The sequence below is a fragment of the Python bivittatus genome, unplaced genomic scaffold (genome assembly GCF_059951505.1).
Source record: "Python bivittatus isolate LINGU-HERP-01145 unplaced genomic scaffold, Pbiv_v1 ctg000120_np1212, whole genome shotgun sequence".
NCBI lineage: Eukaryota > Metazoa > Chordata > Lepidosauria > Squamata > Pythonidae > Python > Python bivittatus.
In genome coordinates, this window is record NW_028277037.1 from 8,282,068 (window position 1) to 8,300,926 (window position 18,859).

Consider the following 18,859-nt stretch of genomic DNA (forward strand, 5'->3'; position numbering starts at 1 on the left):
ATAATCTATTGAGTGAGATTTCCACAAGAGCCTCAAAAGCCTCCTATGTAATCCTTAAATATGCAAGGAACCATCAAGGCAATTATAATGTTTCTGTAGTAATTAAATCATATGAAGCTAAGGTTTTGGACTTGCTGTTATGTGGGGCCAGCTGTGTGTCTATACAGGTTCCTCTACCTTGGAATCTGCTCAGTCTACATTTCTAAGATATGCTCAAATGTCCGTACTTGGCTGCATCTCCCTTGGGAGACTTTGCCATCTCGGATTTTGATTAAAACAAATTTTATGGAAGTATCCTTAATTCACCTTATTCCACTAGCTTGGTTTACCTTATCCTTGATATGGTTTATTCTGATCTCACTTGGCTTATTATAGCTTTTCCCTCCTGGCTATGTCATCCCTTGGCCCAGATAAGGCCTGGGCCAAACTTAAACAGATTTGGGATTCAGATCTTCAAACTAATAGGACTAGAGTTAGTCATTTTCATTATACTGCAATTGCTGGCCATCCTTGGACAATCAGATATTTTTATAACATCTTGCACACACCTCACAGGGGGCTTATAATGGCCCAAATTGTTCCACTACCCATTATGGTAACAAGTCGTTATACTAGTCTTCCATATGATAATCACACTTGTTTGTATTCACAGAGGCTTAATCAATAACTCGTGTACAGTCTATTATATCACCCACGGCATCTGGCACTCATAAACTTCATTGTCAGAAATTTTAATTGTCTCTGTGATCAAAAGGTTACAGACTTTCTCCTATAAGATCAAACATGGGCAACCATCAAAAAGTTTGCCAAGTTCCTAGCAATAGCTACGGCTTGTAGAAGTCAGTTAGCATCCACTTTTTATTACTCATTGTTTCAGACCTAGTTTGCATGTACTTTTTCAGTACTGTTTTTATCATATTTCATTGGTCTGGGACCATAAAACAAACAAGCATTACATAGAAATCTTACAATATTTTATTTTCTGTATAATATTATGGAGCACTAAGTTCATTGTCTCTTAGTACTGTATATTTAAATTAGTGTTTGGTAACTAATTTGCTAGGAACAGTTCATAATACTTTAAATCAACATTCATGTTAATAAGGCTTGGGTAGAATTTCGAAAGCACTTTTTTTCATGTAAGATCTGGATGTCTCCAAGATTTCAGCTCAGAAATTACAAAATTATAGAAATAAAGGAAAAGATATTTAATTTTCTGTTATCACTTTTAAGAACACAAGTAACACAGATATGAAAAAAACTTTAAAAATACAATTTAAAAATACAACAAAAGACCTCTGTTATTAGAATTAAAAACAATTAGGAGTGATGGAGTAGAAATACAGTAAAAATTAAATAAGTTGAATAAATGGAGAAAGTGTACCAATATACTTACTGCAAACACATTTGGTCCAAAGCTACCCCTGTAGGTTCATAAACCTCTCATTTTTTAAACGTCATTGAGGAAATTCTCAATATATATTCAAAGTATGTATTAATTATCATAAACTGATTAGCACTGAGTTGCATTTACTATTGCTGGAGTATCTTGCACTGAGTGTCTCTTTTTACTCTAACCTGTCCTTAACATGCCACGCACTGCCATTTTTCTACTGATCTGTCACCAGTAATCAGCAATATTCAAGTATATATATATATATATATATTGTCTGCGCTCAGTCATTGCTGACCCTGCAGTGACTGCTTGGACGAGTCCTTGCAGTTTTCAAGGCAACTGTTTTTCGGAAGTGGTTTGCCAGAGCCTCCTTCCTAGGGCAGAGCCCAGCTGGTGAGCGCAGGAGGCGGGGTTTCCGTTGCTTCGCGCCCTTTTCGGGCGCGCGCGGTTTTTCGCGCTTACCGGCAACTGCTCCCAACTCCTTTTTTGCAAGGCGCCGCCAGCATTTTTCCTCCCACTGGAGTGAGAGTCCCCATTTATCTACTCACGTAAGTTTTCGAACTGTTGGGTTGACAGGAACTGGGGAGGAAACAGGAGCTCACCCTGTTTAACGCGAAGGCTGGACTCGAACCGCTGAAGCGTCAACCATTTCTGGCCGGCAACTTTCAGCGTCATTAAGCCGCTGCGCCACCGCGTCCCCCTTTTAATATTCAAGTAATAAACTACAAAATATATTGATAATTACTCAACCTTCTGAACCAACAAGATGTAATTGATCATTGTCCAATTCTGCCAACATCTATCCTAATGCATCATATGCCACTCTGGTTCTGTCCCAATTTCCATAATCTGATCCACTGTTTGGCTCTGCTCACTAAAGCAATATTTTTGAATTCCAAGATGGTAACTCTGTAGTGCAGCGTTTCTCAACCTTGGCAACTTTATGATGTGTGGACTTCAACTCCCAGAATTCCCTAGCCAGCCATGCTGGCTGGGGAATTCTGGGAGTTGAAGTCCACACATCTTAAAGTTGCTAAGGTTCAGAAATACTGCTATAGTGGGACGCATTTAGAAACAGGTAATTGTATATCCTGAGATATAAAGTCAGTGTTTTGGGTGGACTAAAAACTGTTCTGAAATAGTGTAAACATTTCTTTCTGGGAAGAACAGATCAGCGTCAAGGCAGACCCTAATGACAGCAAATCCAACACCAGGCACATCCCTCCAGGATGTGAAAGGTGAAACAAATTCCAATTCTAAAACTTCAGATGGTTGGGAAAAATATGACTGGATCCTACTCAGAAATACTCTCCACATTTTCCCACCTCCTGCAACTGTGCATGAACTGGAATTACACAAAAGCGGGGGGGGGGGGGGACTTCCCTGCGGTGATTTTTATTTTGGTACCATGTAGGTCAATGAAGGATGATGTTACCCACTGGAAGTAAACGTTGCCCACAGAAATATGTTTTTCATTCTTAGTCCAAATGACTTTCTGGCAGAGACTGCATGCACTGAAATAAAATATTCAAAAACGAGTTGCATACGCTACAGAGTCCCTTTTTCTGGCTGCAGTCAGAATAAGATTGTCCTCTGGTTTTATGTTTCTTGAGATGGGCCTCGGCCGCACCAAACTCATACAGTGTTAAGCAGTTGACATCAAGCAGCCAATTCGCCAAAATTCTGGAGGGATGCAGAAATATGCATTTTCTTTATCCTTTCCATTGTTATAGATTGGCTGTCAAACAGAGCCCATCTTCAGTTGCTTTCATCATAATGCTGCAGCCCTAGGAAAATCCTACAGTGGAACACTGCTGAGAGATTAACAGTTTGGATTCAACTATCGACGGACAAAAGGTTTATCTGCATTGCTGTACAGAACAGGCAGGCCACTGTTTCCGAAGGGCAGATACACGACATTGCCCTGTTTGCCTCCCACTCCCTCACCAAGCAGCCACGGGGCGTATTTTTCTGCTCCACTTCCATTTTTAATCATTCACACATAAGCCATCTAATAGGTTTTAAAACAACATCCCAAATCTGTGATGAAATCCAGAATAGGACTTTGGTATTTGGAAGCTGTTATCTTACACTTCTCAAGGGCAGCTACTGTTCAGTTCTCAGTGCATAAACATCAGCGTTGCAAAATATCAGGGACTAATTAGCAAACCTGTGATCTGTCACTGGAGAGGTCAGAATGGAATACATGTGAAGAAAAAGCTGTCTCTGCATTCCTAAAACTAAGGGAATCTAGCTCTTCTTAGTATCAACATAAGAAGATGACAATTTCCAGTCCCATTGATAAGCAAGTCTCTGGCTTTCTCAAATACGAATCCATTATAAACTGAACCATTTTCAGAAATACTGTCAACTTTAACTATTTCTTATATAGTATTCACTTAGAGTTGGCAACCGAGGTATTTCAAAATACCCTTAAATGGAATGATAATGCCATTTAGTCAGCAAAGTACAATTATAGGTTGCATACCGTATAACAAAATGGCAACTACAGAATGATATGATTGCAAAGGGAGAAGGAGTGGACAGAGCAATTGCAGCTGAGAAAACATCTTCCTGGCCCAACTTTGTTTTTCCCCCAACCGAAAAGGTCCTTCAAGCCAAGTGTAATCTGTAGTTCTGCCTGTACCTAGTATATTAAATAGTAAAATATAAGCCCAAAGCGCTAAGTAAAATACAAGCTATCCCAGCCCACCTTGTTTCAAAATGCTTCTGAATTCTTCTATTAATTTCCTACATCCCCAAACTGAACAAGGAGAATAAATGCAAAATGTGAATTCCTGACTAGTCAGGGAATCATAAGCATCAGTAGGTTCCATGCACACCATTCTTCAACACAACTAACAACAAGGGGATGACAGGCACTGCTGGCTTTTTTTTTGCAAGCCAAATTTTATCAAACAGCTCAGCTGCCCAGGATCCCGCCACAGAGAGCCAATCAACTTTTCAAAAGAGCTTTTGATGGCTTGGTGCACATCCTACTGGATTTAAGCCAGAGCAACCACTTCATATTTGGCAGGATGATTGTTATGGATATTTCCTTACCAAATTCAAAGGAATTTATTCTTAAGGAAATGGTTTATAGGCATTCACCCCAAAGCATATTTACTTTCAAGCAGATTTATTTGGTGTCCTTAACTTTATGAGAGCGTCACTGGCTAAAGTATATCCTGGGCTAGAAAGAGACACTCTTTCAATAACATCTATTGTCTGATTGAGGAAATATATTTGACTGGACAAATCTCTATGGACAACGTGCCTTGAGTTGGTTTGCTTGTTTGTTTAGCCTTCAAGTCAGGACAATATCGCAGGACTAAAACTCATAGTTTCCCTGCTGGTATTCCAGTGCCTTAACCATTAGATCAAACTGTCTCTCCCTTAAGAATACAGACAGCTTCTACTGTATTTCTACTAAAGGAAACCAATAGCTCTTTTTTTAAAATCATAAAACCGCCTGTGTTACATCATCAGAACATGGGCACTTACATAATACACTTCCTTTCTTCTTTAACAATATATGCTTATACCTACATGCTGTCTATGGGTAGGGAAAATGAAGCAGAAAGAAAAAGGCAATTCATTAACCCATGCTCTCATTCTGCCCTATCAACAGAGAAAAAAAATTATGATGGTTCCTCCCCCCATATAAACACACAAGCATCAAAAGCCACCTGGAATATGTATCCTGTGGATTTGAAGTGATGGAAAATGTAAATCTGTCAGAGCCAGGCAGCAACAAGTAAATGAATTAACACGCTGCATTTGATTCCTTCTTCTCTGAAAAGTATGGGAATGGGGGTCCATGCAAGTGCTGAATGAGCAGCCTTCTTCTCACTCTACCAACCACACCTCGATTTTGGAAAATTCAATCACGGTTCCTTTTTTGGGCATGTGAAGCCCAATCACAGCCTTGGCATGATGGTCTCTACCTGGAATCTCTTCCCAAACCAAGGACTAAGCAGGAGAAAAGGGAAAAGGGGGAACAGCAGAGAAAGAATCCCATCCAGTCACCTAGTGCTCCAAGCTCTCCATCTCCACGTTCAAGAGGAAAGTGATGAATGAGCCTGTCCGTGGAGAGTTAGAGGAGAAAAACTTTATTATGCTTTATGCCGGGGCTTGCAAGTTCAAAAGCATCAAAATAAAGTTGTCAGTGGATGGAAAGAAGCACCAATAAAACAGAAAGTAATACAGGAGGAGTCAAATCTTGCTGTTTTGTGAGATGGGAGCTGGAAAGAATATGAATTGAAGTCCTTAGTTTAAATCTTAGCTCCTAAATAAATATATCTCTTTGTGAGCTAAGAGATTGGCTTATCTTTTAAACTTGTTGTAAGGTTGTATATGTATTAAGTCAATAGGAGAATAATAAGATAATGCCTATTATGCTACTGTAGTAACTAGATTAATTCTTTTAAACAGATTGAATATTCCTCACAAGATTTCAGGTTAAGATCAAGCATTTACTCATGAAATCACAGTTCCAGGGTGATCTTATGCTAGTTCTTAAAAACATACTATAAAAGTTTTGCTGGAATAAACTCTTCAAGAGCCTTTTGTACCAAGGCTGTATAATACAGTGTACGTTAAAGCCTCATAGGACTGGCTTCATAGTCCATTGAGTGCTAGAATAATGATAACAACTCTCTCTTTTATTATTTGCACCAACAATAGATATCATTACCATATTTCTTAAACGTACATTTTCCAGTTTTCAAAAGCAAATCGACATTGCAAATTGATTTTAACCAGTCAGGGTTGAATCCAATTTGCAATTTCATCTTACTGTCTGAGAACCCTACAAATTGGTCCACTGAGAGCAGCCACATGATCATCGAGTTTGGAGAAGCACCATCTTATCCTGATATACATTTGCTAATTCTCGATACTCGTCCTTTTAGGCCCATGCTCAAACAGTTTGCAAACGAGCAGCAATATATTTATCTACTGATGGACCAGGCCAGGCATTACTATCTTCATATGGTTTTGAACTATTTCCAGATTCTTATCCCTAAAAATGTACTATGGTTCTGTGGGTATCATGTGTAATTCAAGAGAGTAACTTTAAGCATCTGAAAATATAATTTAATAACTTAATAACGTTTTTAAGCTGCTGCATCTGAACTGCCTTATGCTGGTCTTTCATCACTGACAAAATGAGAGGAAACCATCTCCTTCTAAATCTATTACACTGGAAGGGGTAGGGTTGGCATTCTAACCTTTGGGACATTTTGAAAAGATGTTTGCATCTTTCCTTGCTACTCACTGCTCATATCTGTGAGGAACTATTTCATCCAATAAAACACATAATTAAATATATGCTGTGAAGCCAAGCTACATATTACACAGGCTAAACAAACAAGCTCCAGGGACAATTGTTTTATGTTATAAAATTGTGCAAGAAAAAGAATTAAACTTCTTCCTTCGGTATCTCTCTGTCAGTCAAATTCAGAACAACCTACAGTTATTTTCAAGTAAAATGTTTTAAAAAGTTAACATCTAGCTCATCTTTATGAATTGCCAAATATTCCTGTCTGCTAGTTGAAAATATATATGGACTGTGTTTTCTTGTTGCAAAGGATTAGACTAGGTGGCCTGTGGGTCTCTTATAACTACATGATTTGCCATAGCAAAAGGGAAGATTTAAACCATAATTCATGTATGCTGAGATTTATGAATGTAGAATATTTATATACTTATTACCTTCTACAGTCCTTCTACCACAAAGTAACTTTCACTTAACAATGTCAATAACCATACCAGTCACTTACATAAAATTCACACAGCCTGTTCCTGCAGGAGGAGCAATCCAAACAAAACTGAGATTTGTGGTTGGAAGATGGCTGACATGTGATGCAACCACACTGCACATGAATTGATTTCCAAATTGGTGATCAGACATTATTCCTACAAGGAAGAGACAAAATAAAGAAATATTCATGCATTTAAACAAGCAGTTTCATTTTATTTCTTTAGAAGCATTAATACACGCATTTATAACAAATCCAATTGTGTAACATACATAGCATTCTATCTGTATCATTTTTTTACCTTGAGCACCAATATGAAAGAATTTTACTTTTTGTCTTGAACTATAAGACTATATTCTCCTATATTCTCAATGCATTTCTTTCACTAGACTTTGAAATGTTAACTGATTTTTAGCATTTAGTATTAATTTTAACCTTTTCTATTATGTTTTTGATACTTGGACTATTTGTCAGAGTATAAAGTTGGGGTAGAAATGGAATACATAAAATTATAAACAAAAGTATATATATTTTAGCAAAGCAAAAAAAAAAACCTTTCACCTGTATCTTGCAAAAATGTTCCATATCCATGAGTGGGATATGAAGACAATTGCCCAGTTGGAAGTAGCCCAGAACAATTTCCTAAGAATTATTTTGGGTCTTCCCCAGAATATTCCTGCTGTTTATCTAAGAACGGAGGTTAGACTATCCGGAATATCTTAGAATCCATCTTGCACTGTTAAGGTACTACAAAAAACCTAGAAAGTCTTGAAAATCCTACTTATATTATACGGGTGAGAATCGATGGACCAAAATTGTAGCCTCATCCCCTATAACTGTAATCCCTGACTCCCATGGTGGAACTTAGTTCTCAGACCAGAACAAATATTAGATCCGGGGTCCCCAAACAGGAGGCCGACAGGGATATCAACTGTACTACAGCCGTCAAAGTATCCATTCTGGTACTGCCACTGTAAGAAACATAGAAGCCTCCACCTTACCAATGCTCTACTGAGGAAGGCTTCTACATCCCTTCACTTACAACCTGTGCCTTCAGAGTATTTTAAATGGAGGTTTTGCAAACGCCCCTGGAATAGTGCCTTTCTTCCTCTCGGACAGCCAAATGGAAGACATCTTTCCTTATAGTCTTTACTGCCCCATCTATGATGAAATCAGGAAAGAAGCACTGATGATAGATAAACTTTAGGGGTCAAATGCAGAATGACTGTAGACACAATGCCAGTTTTTAATAATCAGGATGTTACTTTTGCTAAGCTTTCTTTTAAACTCAGAAATAATTTTTTATGTTCTCAATTATAGCATAGATTTAAGTTCAACTTAATTTCTTTGTATGTTGCATTTCTTTTTATATATGCTGATTATTATATTGTTTTTTTTGTTATGTTGTTACGACCTGCAGTCAAAACAGTAAACTTACTACTTAATGATATTCAACACCCTGTCCCAAAAGAATCAAATTAACAGATCAAAATTCTCAAAATGACTCAGACTGTTTCAACTTTTATGTAATAGAAACATACTCTTATAGAAACTTCTATCACACTCAGCATTTTTACTATTCCTTATGCACTGAAACTCTGGAAATGTCAACTGAATTTTCAGTTGCCAATGCAACAGTAGTCCTATGTAAAGAAAGTGCTACATAAAACAATGGGGTAATAATATATTTTCTTCCAGGAAAGCAATTATAATCTTTCTCAGTCCACACTGAAAAATGTCATGTACTATTTTATTTCTTCTTGGATCAAGGAATTATTAGCCACTTTGAGCATCATCCTGGAAAGAAAATCAGGATATAATTATAATAAATAAATATATTCCCCAATGGCCTTCAACTCTACAATGTCACGTGACCTACACCATCCTGGGCTCTGTTCTTTAGGTAACATATAAGTGGCATGGATATCTTCACACAGAGTACAATGCATGAGAAAACACTAATTTCTGAGCAGCCTCTTATCAAATTTTACAGAGACCCTACCCAGGAGGTAGGAGACTGGAAAATTAAACAATTCCATCACAGTAAAAGACTGAATAATAACATTAGAACACTTTCCATGGTGTCCTACATTATATGCCCATCTCCCAGTGGTCATAACAAAACTATCTTCCTTGAAAGCTGTCATAACTTACCAATAGAGGTGAATATGTGCAGCTCAGGGTTGAACTGTGGAGTCCTTGGGGTTCTCTGAGCTTGGTTCTTTTCTTGCAAACGTTTCATTACCCGGCTAGGTAACATCTTCAGTGCACTGAACATCTTCAGGAGCACTGAAGATGTTACCTAGCCAGGTAATGAAACGTTTGCAAGAAAAGAACCAAATGCAGAGAACCCCAAGGACTCCACTGTCATAACTTAGTCTCTCAGACACTAACTTGCTTTGTGCAACATGTATGTAACAATGATTGACTTTATCTGCATGCATTGGTAGGATTTTTTAAAAAATTATAAATTGAGAAGAACTTCCCATGTTTAAAAGATCAGAGTCAGAAATACTATATTACAAATTCCTGTCTGCACTCTTATTTTTTAATTTAATTTAATTTAATTAATTTTAGCAGGATATACTACTGCTTAATCACAGCCATAATGAAATCTGGATTTCTTAATTATTTTTTAGTAGATAGTACAGGTAGTCTTCATTTAGTGACTGTCTCATACAACGACTGTTCACAATTACAGTGGTGATGAAATGCGACCAATCCTTACATTTAGGACCTTTGCAGGTCTGTAAAACAAAGGAACGCTGAAGAGATGATAAGCACAGTTGTGGTTTCACTTAGTAACCACTTTGCTTAACAACTGAGTTGCCGGTCCCAACTGTGGTTGCTAAACAAGGACTACCTGTAATCACTTCCTATCAGAAAGGTCTGAAAAAAACCTGTACCATAATAGCGTATGATATTGGTTGCTGATAATATTGTTAATTCATTGGTTAAAAATACTGAAAAGCAGGAAGGGGTCTTTCTACAAAATGTGCAAAAGAATGACCTCTCTTTGTGCTTTAGATCTTGACTTCCAGAAGAGCAAGAGACTAACTCTCTGTTTTAAAAGAAAGCTGAGAATCTGGGGATTATGGCTCATTAGGAAAGGTATAAGTATATAGAAAATCATACTTTCCTGGCCCCTCTAGATTTATATAACAACAACACTGATTGAAAAATGGGCCTATGGGAAGTATCTGAAAGTATTTGTAGCCCTCTACAAATCCCATTAGCACAAGTGAAGCATGCCTTCTTTAAGCATTAGAGCTGCTGTCGCATCCTTTGGAGGACGTGCCTGTCTGCTTCAAAGGCTATCTTCAGTTGTCTGCACATCTGCACAAGGTGCTTTAAGGGAAGTGCTTCACTCATGCTAACATGCTTTGTCAAGTGTCCCTTTTAAATGTTTTCTACAGCTCTACAGAAGGGTTAGAAAATAAAACTTCCTTGTGGCTACCCCTGCCTTCTGGAACAGCTTTCCCCCAAAATCCACAAAGACCCAAACCTATGGTCCTTTCTGAAGTCCTGGGTCTTTCAGCAGAGTCCCTCTTGGACGTTGACTGTGATCAACTGATGAGTTAGGTTGTGCAATTGTTGTGTTGTTCCCCTGGTGTGGGTTCTTAATTATTCCTCCTCCTCCTCCTCTTGTTCTGAATTGTTTTGAATACATCAGTGTGTGCCACCTAGAATTGCTGCAGCAATTGAGGCAGTTTAGAACTTGACTGACTGACTAAATGGATAAATAAAACGTCATAGCCTTTCACAGTCTAATTAATGCAATGTGTTTGTAACATTTGAAATAACCGCTGAACAGTCGAAGAACCTTAAGCAAAAATTAAAAGTATAGCTCTAAGGCAAGGACTTCAATCTCTCACAGTGCACTAGAAGATAAATTCACACATCCATCCTTGATGAAAGGAGCTTTGTTTAATACTCGGAATACAATAGAAACGTTCACTGTAGAATTGTGCCCACACTTTAGAATGATAGCATCAGACTGGAATTTGACTTTTAATCTACTAAGTAAATCATCTTCATCCTCTTCTGAACATACCCGGACAGTGAAAACCATTATTTCAATCTGATTTTTTTTTTTAACGTAGATCGAAAGAAATGTATACTTCTGAGGTGAAGGAATGGATTCAGGATATGTATTTATCAATTTTGGAAATGCCATTCTAATAACGAGAAGATGGAACAACATGCTTTCATAAGGTCTACATTTAATAATACGTTTAAGGATTGAATTAATTGTATGGTTCTTATTTTTATTTTTTTCCTTTCTTTTTAGTCATAGAGTTTTTTAATTACTGCAGTGCGCATAGTTTTTCACTATATTATCACGGTTGTATTATTCTTTGTACTTCACTAATAATTTTTTTTTTAATTAAACGGATTTTTTGTGATCTCTAACTCGTAAGCAGGAAAGACTTTATCTTAGCGTATTGGTAGAACAAAGATATGCAGAGGTGAAATGAAAATGAAAAATATCATTAAGGTAGAAGTTAATTAAAGAACTTATATATGTTTACTCAGAAGTAAGTCCCACTGAGAATTCTTTCCTGTCTAGAACTGCAGGCTACAATGCAGTTGTACAGAAAAAAGAGGGAAGGGAAAAGCACATCTTCAGATTTTTGTTGTGCTCTAAGTAAAGCTGTGTTCCCATAGACTTACCATTCACTGTAGACCTTGGATGTGAAAATGAACACACATGCATGAGAAGCCAGATTTTGCTATGGAGAACGGGAGGAGGTAGCATAAAAAGGTAATTATGCGGCAGTTTCTCAAAACAACCCTGGTGTGTGATAGACATGCCACTGGCACAGCTTTGGTTTCATTTGTTTTCAACCATATGCTTCTCTTTTCCTTACAAATGCTCAGAATATTCACATAATTTAATACAGAACCAGCAGGTACTAAAGAAAAATAACTGGGCACATCCTTAATAAAAAACAAAACAAAAAAATTGAGTTTCTACATATATTTGTGTCACTTGGGGAAGAGCCAAAGTCTGCAGCAACTAAGACTCACTAAATCATACGCTATTTAAAAATGTAAGGAAGACTTTCTCTGAACTATCTTCCCCTTGAGTTTTATTGTGTGTTGAAACAGTATATATGTCATTCCATCTCATTATGCCTCTCTCCATTGTATATTACTTTACAGTGAAACTATTAGGGATTCTGGCTATATATCATGCCTGATCCAAGCCCACTAAAGTGGGGAGAGGGAGCTTATCCATAATAGATGGATGTTCTCTATTTTTTGGCATTTCCTGTAATAAAAGTTCTATATAACCTGAACCAAGACAAGGTCATTTGAGCATCTTCAGCAACCTTGTCACCTGTCTAGGGCTTTAACTCTTCCAAAGGGTTCCAAATGAGGTCAATGGAATCCTGAAGACTTGAGTTTCAAGTGTGGCAGTGGTAATATATAACTTATATAGAATTTATATTGTCTCAAAGTCCTTCACATACAATAGTTGAGCAGGGGGCTTTTCCTAAAAAGCCCCTGTAGGATAGGACAGTGTTACTCCCCCCATGTTGCAGACGAATATGAAAATGAGGTAATATTTAGAGATTTTAAGGCACAAACAAGTTCAGGAGTGACAACCTCCTCATTTGCATCTTGATGGTTTATCCTCTACACTTAATGCATCTCAATCAATATGTTGCTCTCAAGATGTGCTCCCACAAACCTCAGCCAGCATGACCGATTGGTGCATTGTGTAGGGATGATGGAACCTCTAGTCCAATGCATCTAGATGCCAACATATTGGGGAAAGCTGCAGGACATTATAGTATCTCTCTGGAATGGTTTGGTTGAACTATAACACTCATGTTTTGTTTATCAGACCAATATTTAGTGTTATTCTCATTCCTTTCTCGCCTCCCTTTTCTCTTATTTCATAATTCAATATTTCTAGGATTTATAATGCTGTGGTTTTTCCATTACAACCAAATAACAAAACTAACTATATCCATACCCAAGATCAAACCAATATTTCAATTACATCTGAAGTTAGAGCTCAAACCGTACTTTCCCAGTTTATAACTTGGTTCAGGCAATGTTTCTTCCCAGCATGATTTGGTGACCCACCAACCCACTAGCTACCCTACAGGTGAACAGCTAACTCCCCACAAATGGCCCTGGTCTCCTCTGTTCCTGAGGACAGACATTTCAGCACTGGTGCCGGGCAGAGGTAAACTCCACAGTGGCCTCCTGCTCTGCCAAGACCCACAATGTTGGGCAAGACGAAGGAAGCAAGAACTACACAGATTTCAGTAAGATATCTGTAATATTTATCTGGAATGAATACATAATTTTGAAAACTATAATAGGAATTTCTCAGCCTCATTTATAGTGAGTTAAGTTGAGGTAGGAGCAAATCAAGTCCATGTCTCAGTTGTGCTCCTTGGGCCTTCCATAAGAACTATTATTATGGATGCTAAAGGACCTCTAAGAAGAACAATGGCTAACTTGGAGGAAGAAGCAAAAAATGTGCTCAACAACAACTTGTGTGGATGAGTCCCTAGGACATTCTCTTGCCCTGGGAATAACAAAAGGTGGATGAACCAAACAGATTTGGTCAATGGAATAGAATGTGGAAAAGATCAGGGCCTCACCACATCTTTCTATCCCTTGGTCAACCAGGAATCAAAGTGGACACAGTGGAGACGAATGGTCATTGATCTTCTGAAGAAGAAATCACTTGAATGGAATGGAATTAAGGTGGAGCCTCACTGAATATTTTGAGAAACTTTTTCTCAGATTTCTCCCCACCTGGACTAAGTTGCTATTCATGAGATAAGTGTCAGTGGACGTGCCCTCTATCTCTCAATTGTTTATGTCTATGTTCTGTAACTTTCCTTTCCCACCCTTCCCACAGTCTGTCACAAGCCCGTTTGTTTTCAAACAAAGCCCTCAGAACTCTTGGGCTGTGTGAAAAACCCCAGGTAGGAATGCCAAATATTATCCTTCAGTACTTCTCATTAGAGCCAGTTTGGTGTAGTGCAGTGTTGTCCAAACTTGGCCACTTTAAGATGAGTGGACTTCAACTCCCAGAATTCCGGGAGTTGAAGTCCACTCATCTTAAAGTGGCCAAGTTTGGACAACACTGGTGTAGTGGTTAAGACATCAGGCTAGAAGCTGGGAGACCGTGAGTTCTAGTCTCACCTTAGGCATGAAGCCAGCTGGGTGACTGTGGACCAGTCATGGTCTCTCAGCCCTAGGAAGGAGGCAATGGCAAACCACTTCTGAAAACTGCAGGGACCTGTCCAGGTAGTCGCCAGGAGTCAACACTGACTCGAAGGGGGAAAAAAAGGTTCTCTTTGCAGCTCTTTTTTAATCTTATTTCATTTTCCTATAGGATTAATGACTGTTTAACCATATGTTAGCTACTAGGGTAGATTCAAATAGCATGCAAAGTCATGGCTAAAGTTAGTCTACAACAAGCCTTAGTTACAGTAATTAAGAAGAAGAGCCTTAACCACAATCTGTAACCATTATTTGGACTTGGAGAACACATTAAGCTAAATTATGATAATTTTATGCAGAGAAATGGGGAAGCTTTTTCTGATGAGGGCATATTTGGAATTTTGAGAGCTCATGCTGGATAATGTCACAGAAGTGGTTGCCATGAAACAGCTACTATGCTGGGCTCAACCAATCACAAAACACCCATGTAAGGAGAAGAGAACTGCTCCCAACACTCAGGATGTTCTTATGTCCAAATGGGATCTTTGTGTGGCTAGTAAATATGCGTGTGGCTACTGGTTTGCTTTGTATTCATTTTAATTAAATTATATTCTTATTAATTTTTAATTAAAATATATTCTTAAAAAGTAAAGAGGAATAGGGAATCTGATAGGCAACAAAGGGGTACACTGGAGCTTGTAGTCACCATCTTGCCAATCCTTCTCTTAGGATATCACTTAATGCATATGTATTTCATATATTTTCATATACATACATACATACATATTCATATATACACAATGAAAAACTATTGCTTACTTTTGCAGTAAAGAAGACAGGACAGAACCAGAAATATACACCATGAGAAGAACAAGGAATGCTAAAATATTTCTGATTCTAGGGAAGGGAAGGGAAGGGAAGGGAAGGGAAGGGAAGGGAAGGGAAGGGAAGGGAAGGGAAGGGAAGGGAAGGGAAGGGAAGGGAAGGGAAACGTTCTGTTCTTCTGATGGGTAACTATTTGGGTGAGTCAACATCTAGTTGTACTTTTGTAGTCTCATCAACTAAAGAGATTCAACTGAGAGATTCATAGGTTTTCACCTTTTGTTACAGCTGCTCAGAACATCTGAAGGGGCCTTTTGTGAAGCAACCAAAGTACTTCTCCAAACCTACGTGCTCATAATGTTAAGGCAGTGTGTCTTGTCAAAGGCTTTGAGAAGATGCAGCTTCATGATTATTAGGTGCTGCTTTCAGAATTGTCCGAGGACACTTTTATACTTACATGTTCAGACAACATGGGGAGGCTCTCATCATTAATCATAATATTGCAGTTGCAAAGATAATCCAACCCATTATTCCCTCCAAACCTGTGCACTGTTTTTATCTATACGATGTAGCAACAAAGTGAGTACGTGGGATGGAAGGATGGAGTCTTTTAACCTCCTGTGCCATAAGCTCTCTGGGTCTTCAAATCCTTACAGTAGTGGCTTGGTTGTTCTCACTGCCACCATTTTTCTTCTAGGTAGGCGTTTTTCTCCCAATCCTAGGATGTGAGCTAGATAGGGCTCTCACACCATGTATTATTTTCTGGCAATTGTTAAATAAGTGGAAAAAAAAGAACCCCGATACAACTCCATCTCCTGGTCATATAGCACTGAGGCATGTGACAAGAGGAATCAGCCCTCCTCTACTTGGACATACAATCTCACAAGGTATAAACAAAAGCAAACAACAGACAAAACAAATATACTGTATGCCAACAATAGGGCATTTCAATACGGCATTTCATTGTATGAATCGTGTTGTCCCATAAAACAAAGTAGTGCATTAGGAACCTTTCCTTGTAGTTGTTGCACTGTTTTATCTGTTTAAAAACAAGAATAATTCATGGAATGATTCTGGAACCAGCTCTCTTATGATAATCCCATTAAAGTCAGAGGAATTACTCAATTAACAACCACCCACTGGCATTTAGAAGGAAGCCCTAAGTGAACTACATTCATATCTAACATACAGCTAGTGATCGATTTTTTTCCAGATGATTACATTCTGTTTCACAGGAAAAAAACATCCATCGAGTTTGATAGAACAGACTTCTAAAACACAGCTGGCTTTTGCAATCAATTAGGGGTCAGCACGGCTTGATAAATTATTAAGCTCCGCAAAGGAGAACATACTGACAATGAAGGCCCTTTTTTTTCCAATTCAGTGGGTTATGCCAGATTTAGCTTACTTCATGCAATGAAATTATTTTATAGAAGTTTTTCTATTATTAAAAAAAACAGCATTGCTCTGGAATAAGTGTGCTTTAAAATTAGACAAATATTTTAAGTCCTAACCTCTTTGTTAAAGAGTATTAAAATATTTCAGAATATTTATTCTTGGAATTTTGCAAAACTCTGTAAGTTTTTAGCAGTTACAGCATTTTAGAGCTTCAGACAAACTTTTTATCAGGAACACATTAAATGTAACAATTTTTCTCAAACAGCTACTTGCATATAATTTCAATAACCTGCCTATTCCAGACTGTAAATCTATGGCTGCATACAGATATAATACTAAACTATGGTGTCTGTATTATATAGATTATAATCCATTATTTGCTTCATCATGACTTATTAAATGATGAAGTTACATTGGCTGGGTTTACATAATAGATAAAACCAAAATCAAACAAGCCATATTATGATTTAGTGTGATGTTTGAACCAGGTCATAATGGAATCTGTACAGAGGAAAAGAGCTGTTGTGAAATTTAAGTTTATACATTTTGCTCTTTTTCCTTCTACCATGCTTGTGACAAAATACATATCATAATTATATAAAATAGGGTACATGCAGTTTCTCAAACTCTTGAGTAGGGCCTGTTTCAAAAGTTATCACAGGTACTTGGGGAGCAATCATAGCAACTCTAGTTAATATATTTTAATTATAATTACATTTAAATTTGAACAGAATGATTCTAGGTTTCTTCATCAAAAAACAGATGGAACACACTTCATTACAGAAGAAAGATAAAAGGGGTTCCTGTGTTTTGTAAAAGAGATTGACAGTGATTGCTTTAATATTTGAGATCTTCTCCAGGGATTCCTTCTTTCCAACTGGAACTACAGCCCACCTCAAATAGGGATCAAAATTTCCAAGAATGCCTTATAAATCTTCATTCTTGATGCTAAGGCTTTGGGGGAGAAAGAGATTACTAAACACCATAAGCTTCACAACAGCTATTTTTACTGGAAGACCTGCTTGCTAGAGATGCTCCTACAAGGACTGCATCCAGTTTTAGCTAATTTCACCTGTATTCAAAATCAGAGATTACCCAAAAAATATCCCCATGATAGAATACCATTAAAATCCTCTCTCTTTTTATGACTGCAACCATTCAGCGATTTTCCTTCTACACCCATTAAGGAACATTCAGATGTTCTTCTGAACACATGGAAAACAAATGTGCTTTTGTCAAGATCCTCTTCCAATGTCCTTCCCCCACACATGATTCCTAAATGTTTTGTTAACAGGTGTCATACCCTTACTAAACCCTTGGAAAAAAATCCAAAATCTACACTTGAGTAATATCTTTATTAGTGCCAAACAAAAGAGCACAAACATGTGTGCAAGCTACTTCAGCAATGGTATAGTAAATTTTATTGTGTTTCCTCTCAAACTTTTTTTAATGTTTGGGTTTTATTTTTACTATTTTTACTGCAGAGTGGGGTCTGCTTGCTGTTTTTAACCCTGCGTAAGCTCCCCAGAATTGTTGACAAGTGAGCAGCCTTTCTAAGTTTTAACATTTTCCTCCATAGGCAAGATATCACAAAATGATTGTAACTACGTTATAGGATCTGCTTTGTAATTGCCCCCAGTATTCTGATCTTCCACTTGGTTATAGTACATTGAAACTGGCTGCTTCTAAGTAAACTGTTATTTGGTTCATATTTGTTATCACTATGTTCCCTATAATGCAAAGGAGTTAAAATATGGCTAGTTTTCAATGTTCATAGACTGCCCATTTTTCAAAAGGTAACCATTGCATCTCACCCACCATTTATGAATTTAAATTCTTTCCTTCATCTTTTTAAATGACCTGAATATGATGGGTTCTTAATTAACATTTTCCAAGCAGGTCTTTTGTCAGAATCCACTGGAAATGTATCTTTGTCTTAGGGATTTATGACTTCCAGCTGACATGAGTTACATATATGCAAATGAGAGGCTGCTGGGAGGAGAGTATAACCTTCTATTTGCATAATTCCCCCAAGATACTGAATTAGATTCTTTGTCAATTTATTAAGCATATGTATTTGTTAAAAGGGAGGTCAGAAGTAGTTCCAAGTTCTGATTTACCCAGTCTTTTTATGGTTGTTTGCTGTCAACTTGGGGATTCCTGGGGGACAAAATGATCACTAGGCATCTGAAGTCAAGGGAGTTCAGCGAACAAGTATAAATTCAGAGAAAAACTATGATATTAGGCAGTTATTGAAATATTCATCAAAGGGAAAATGGAATAA

General features: G+C 37.6%; 1 protein-coding gene across 1 annotated transcript in view; it reads right to left on the minus strand.

Annotated features, from left to right (window-relative positions):
* The window catches only part of RELN (reelin), a 320,681-nt gene that overhangs the window by 225,246 nt on the left and 76,576 nt on the right, over positions 1-18,859 (minus strand). Inside the window, exon 3 of the mRNA XM_088134961.1 lies at positions 7,180-7,315. Within this exon, the coding sequence (XP_087991087.1) occupies positions 7,180-7,315 (136 nt within the window). The remainder of the gene's footprint in view (positions 1-7,179; positions 7,316-18,859) is intronic.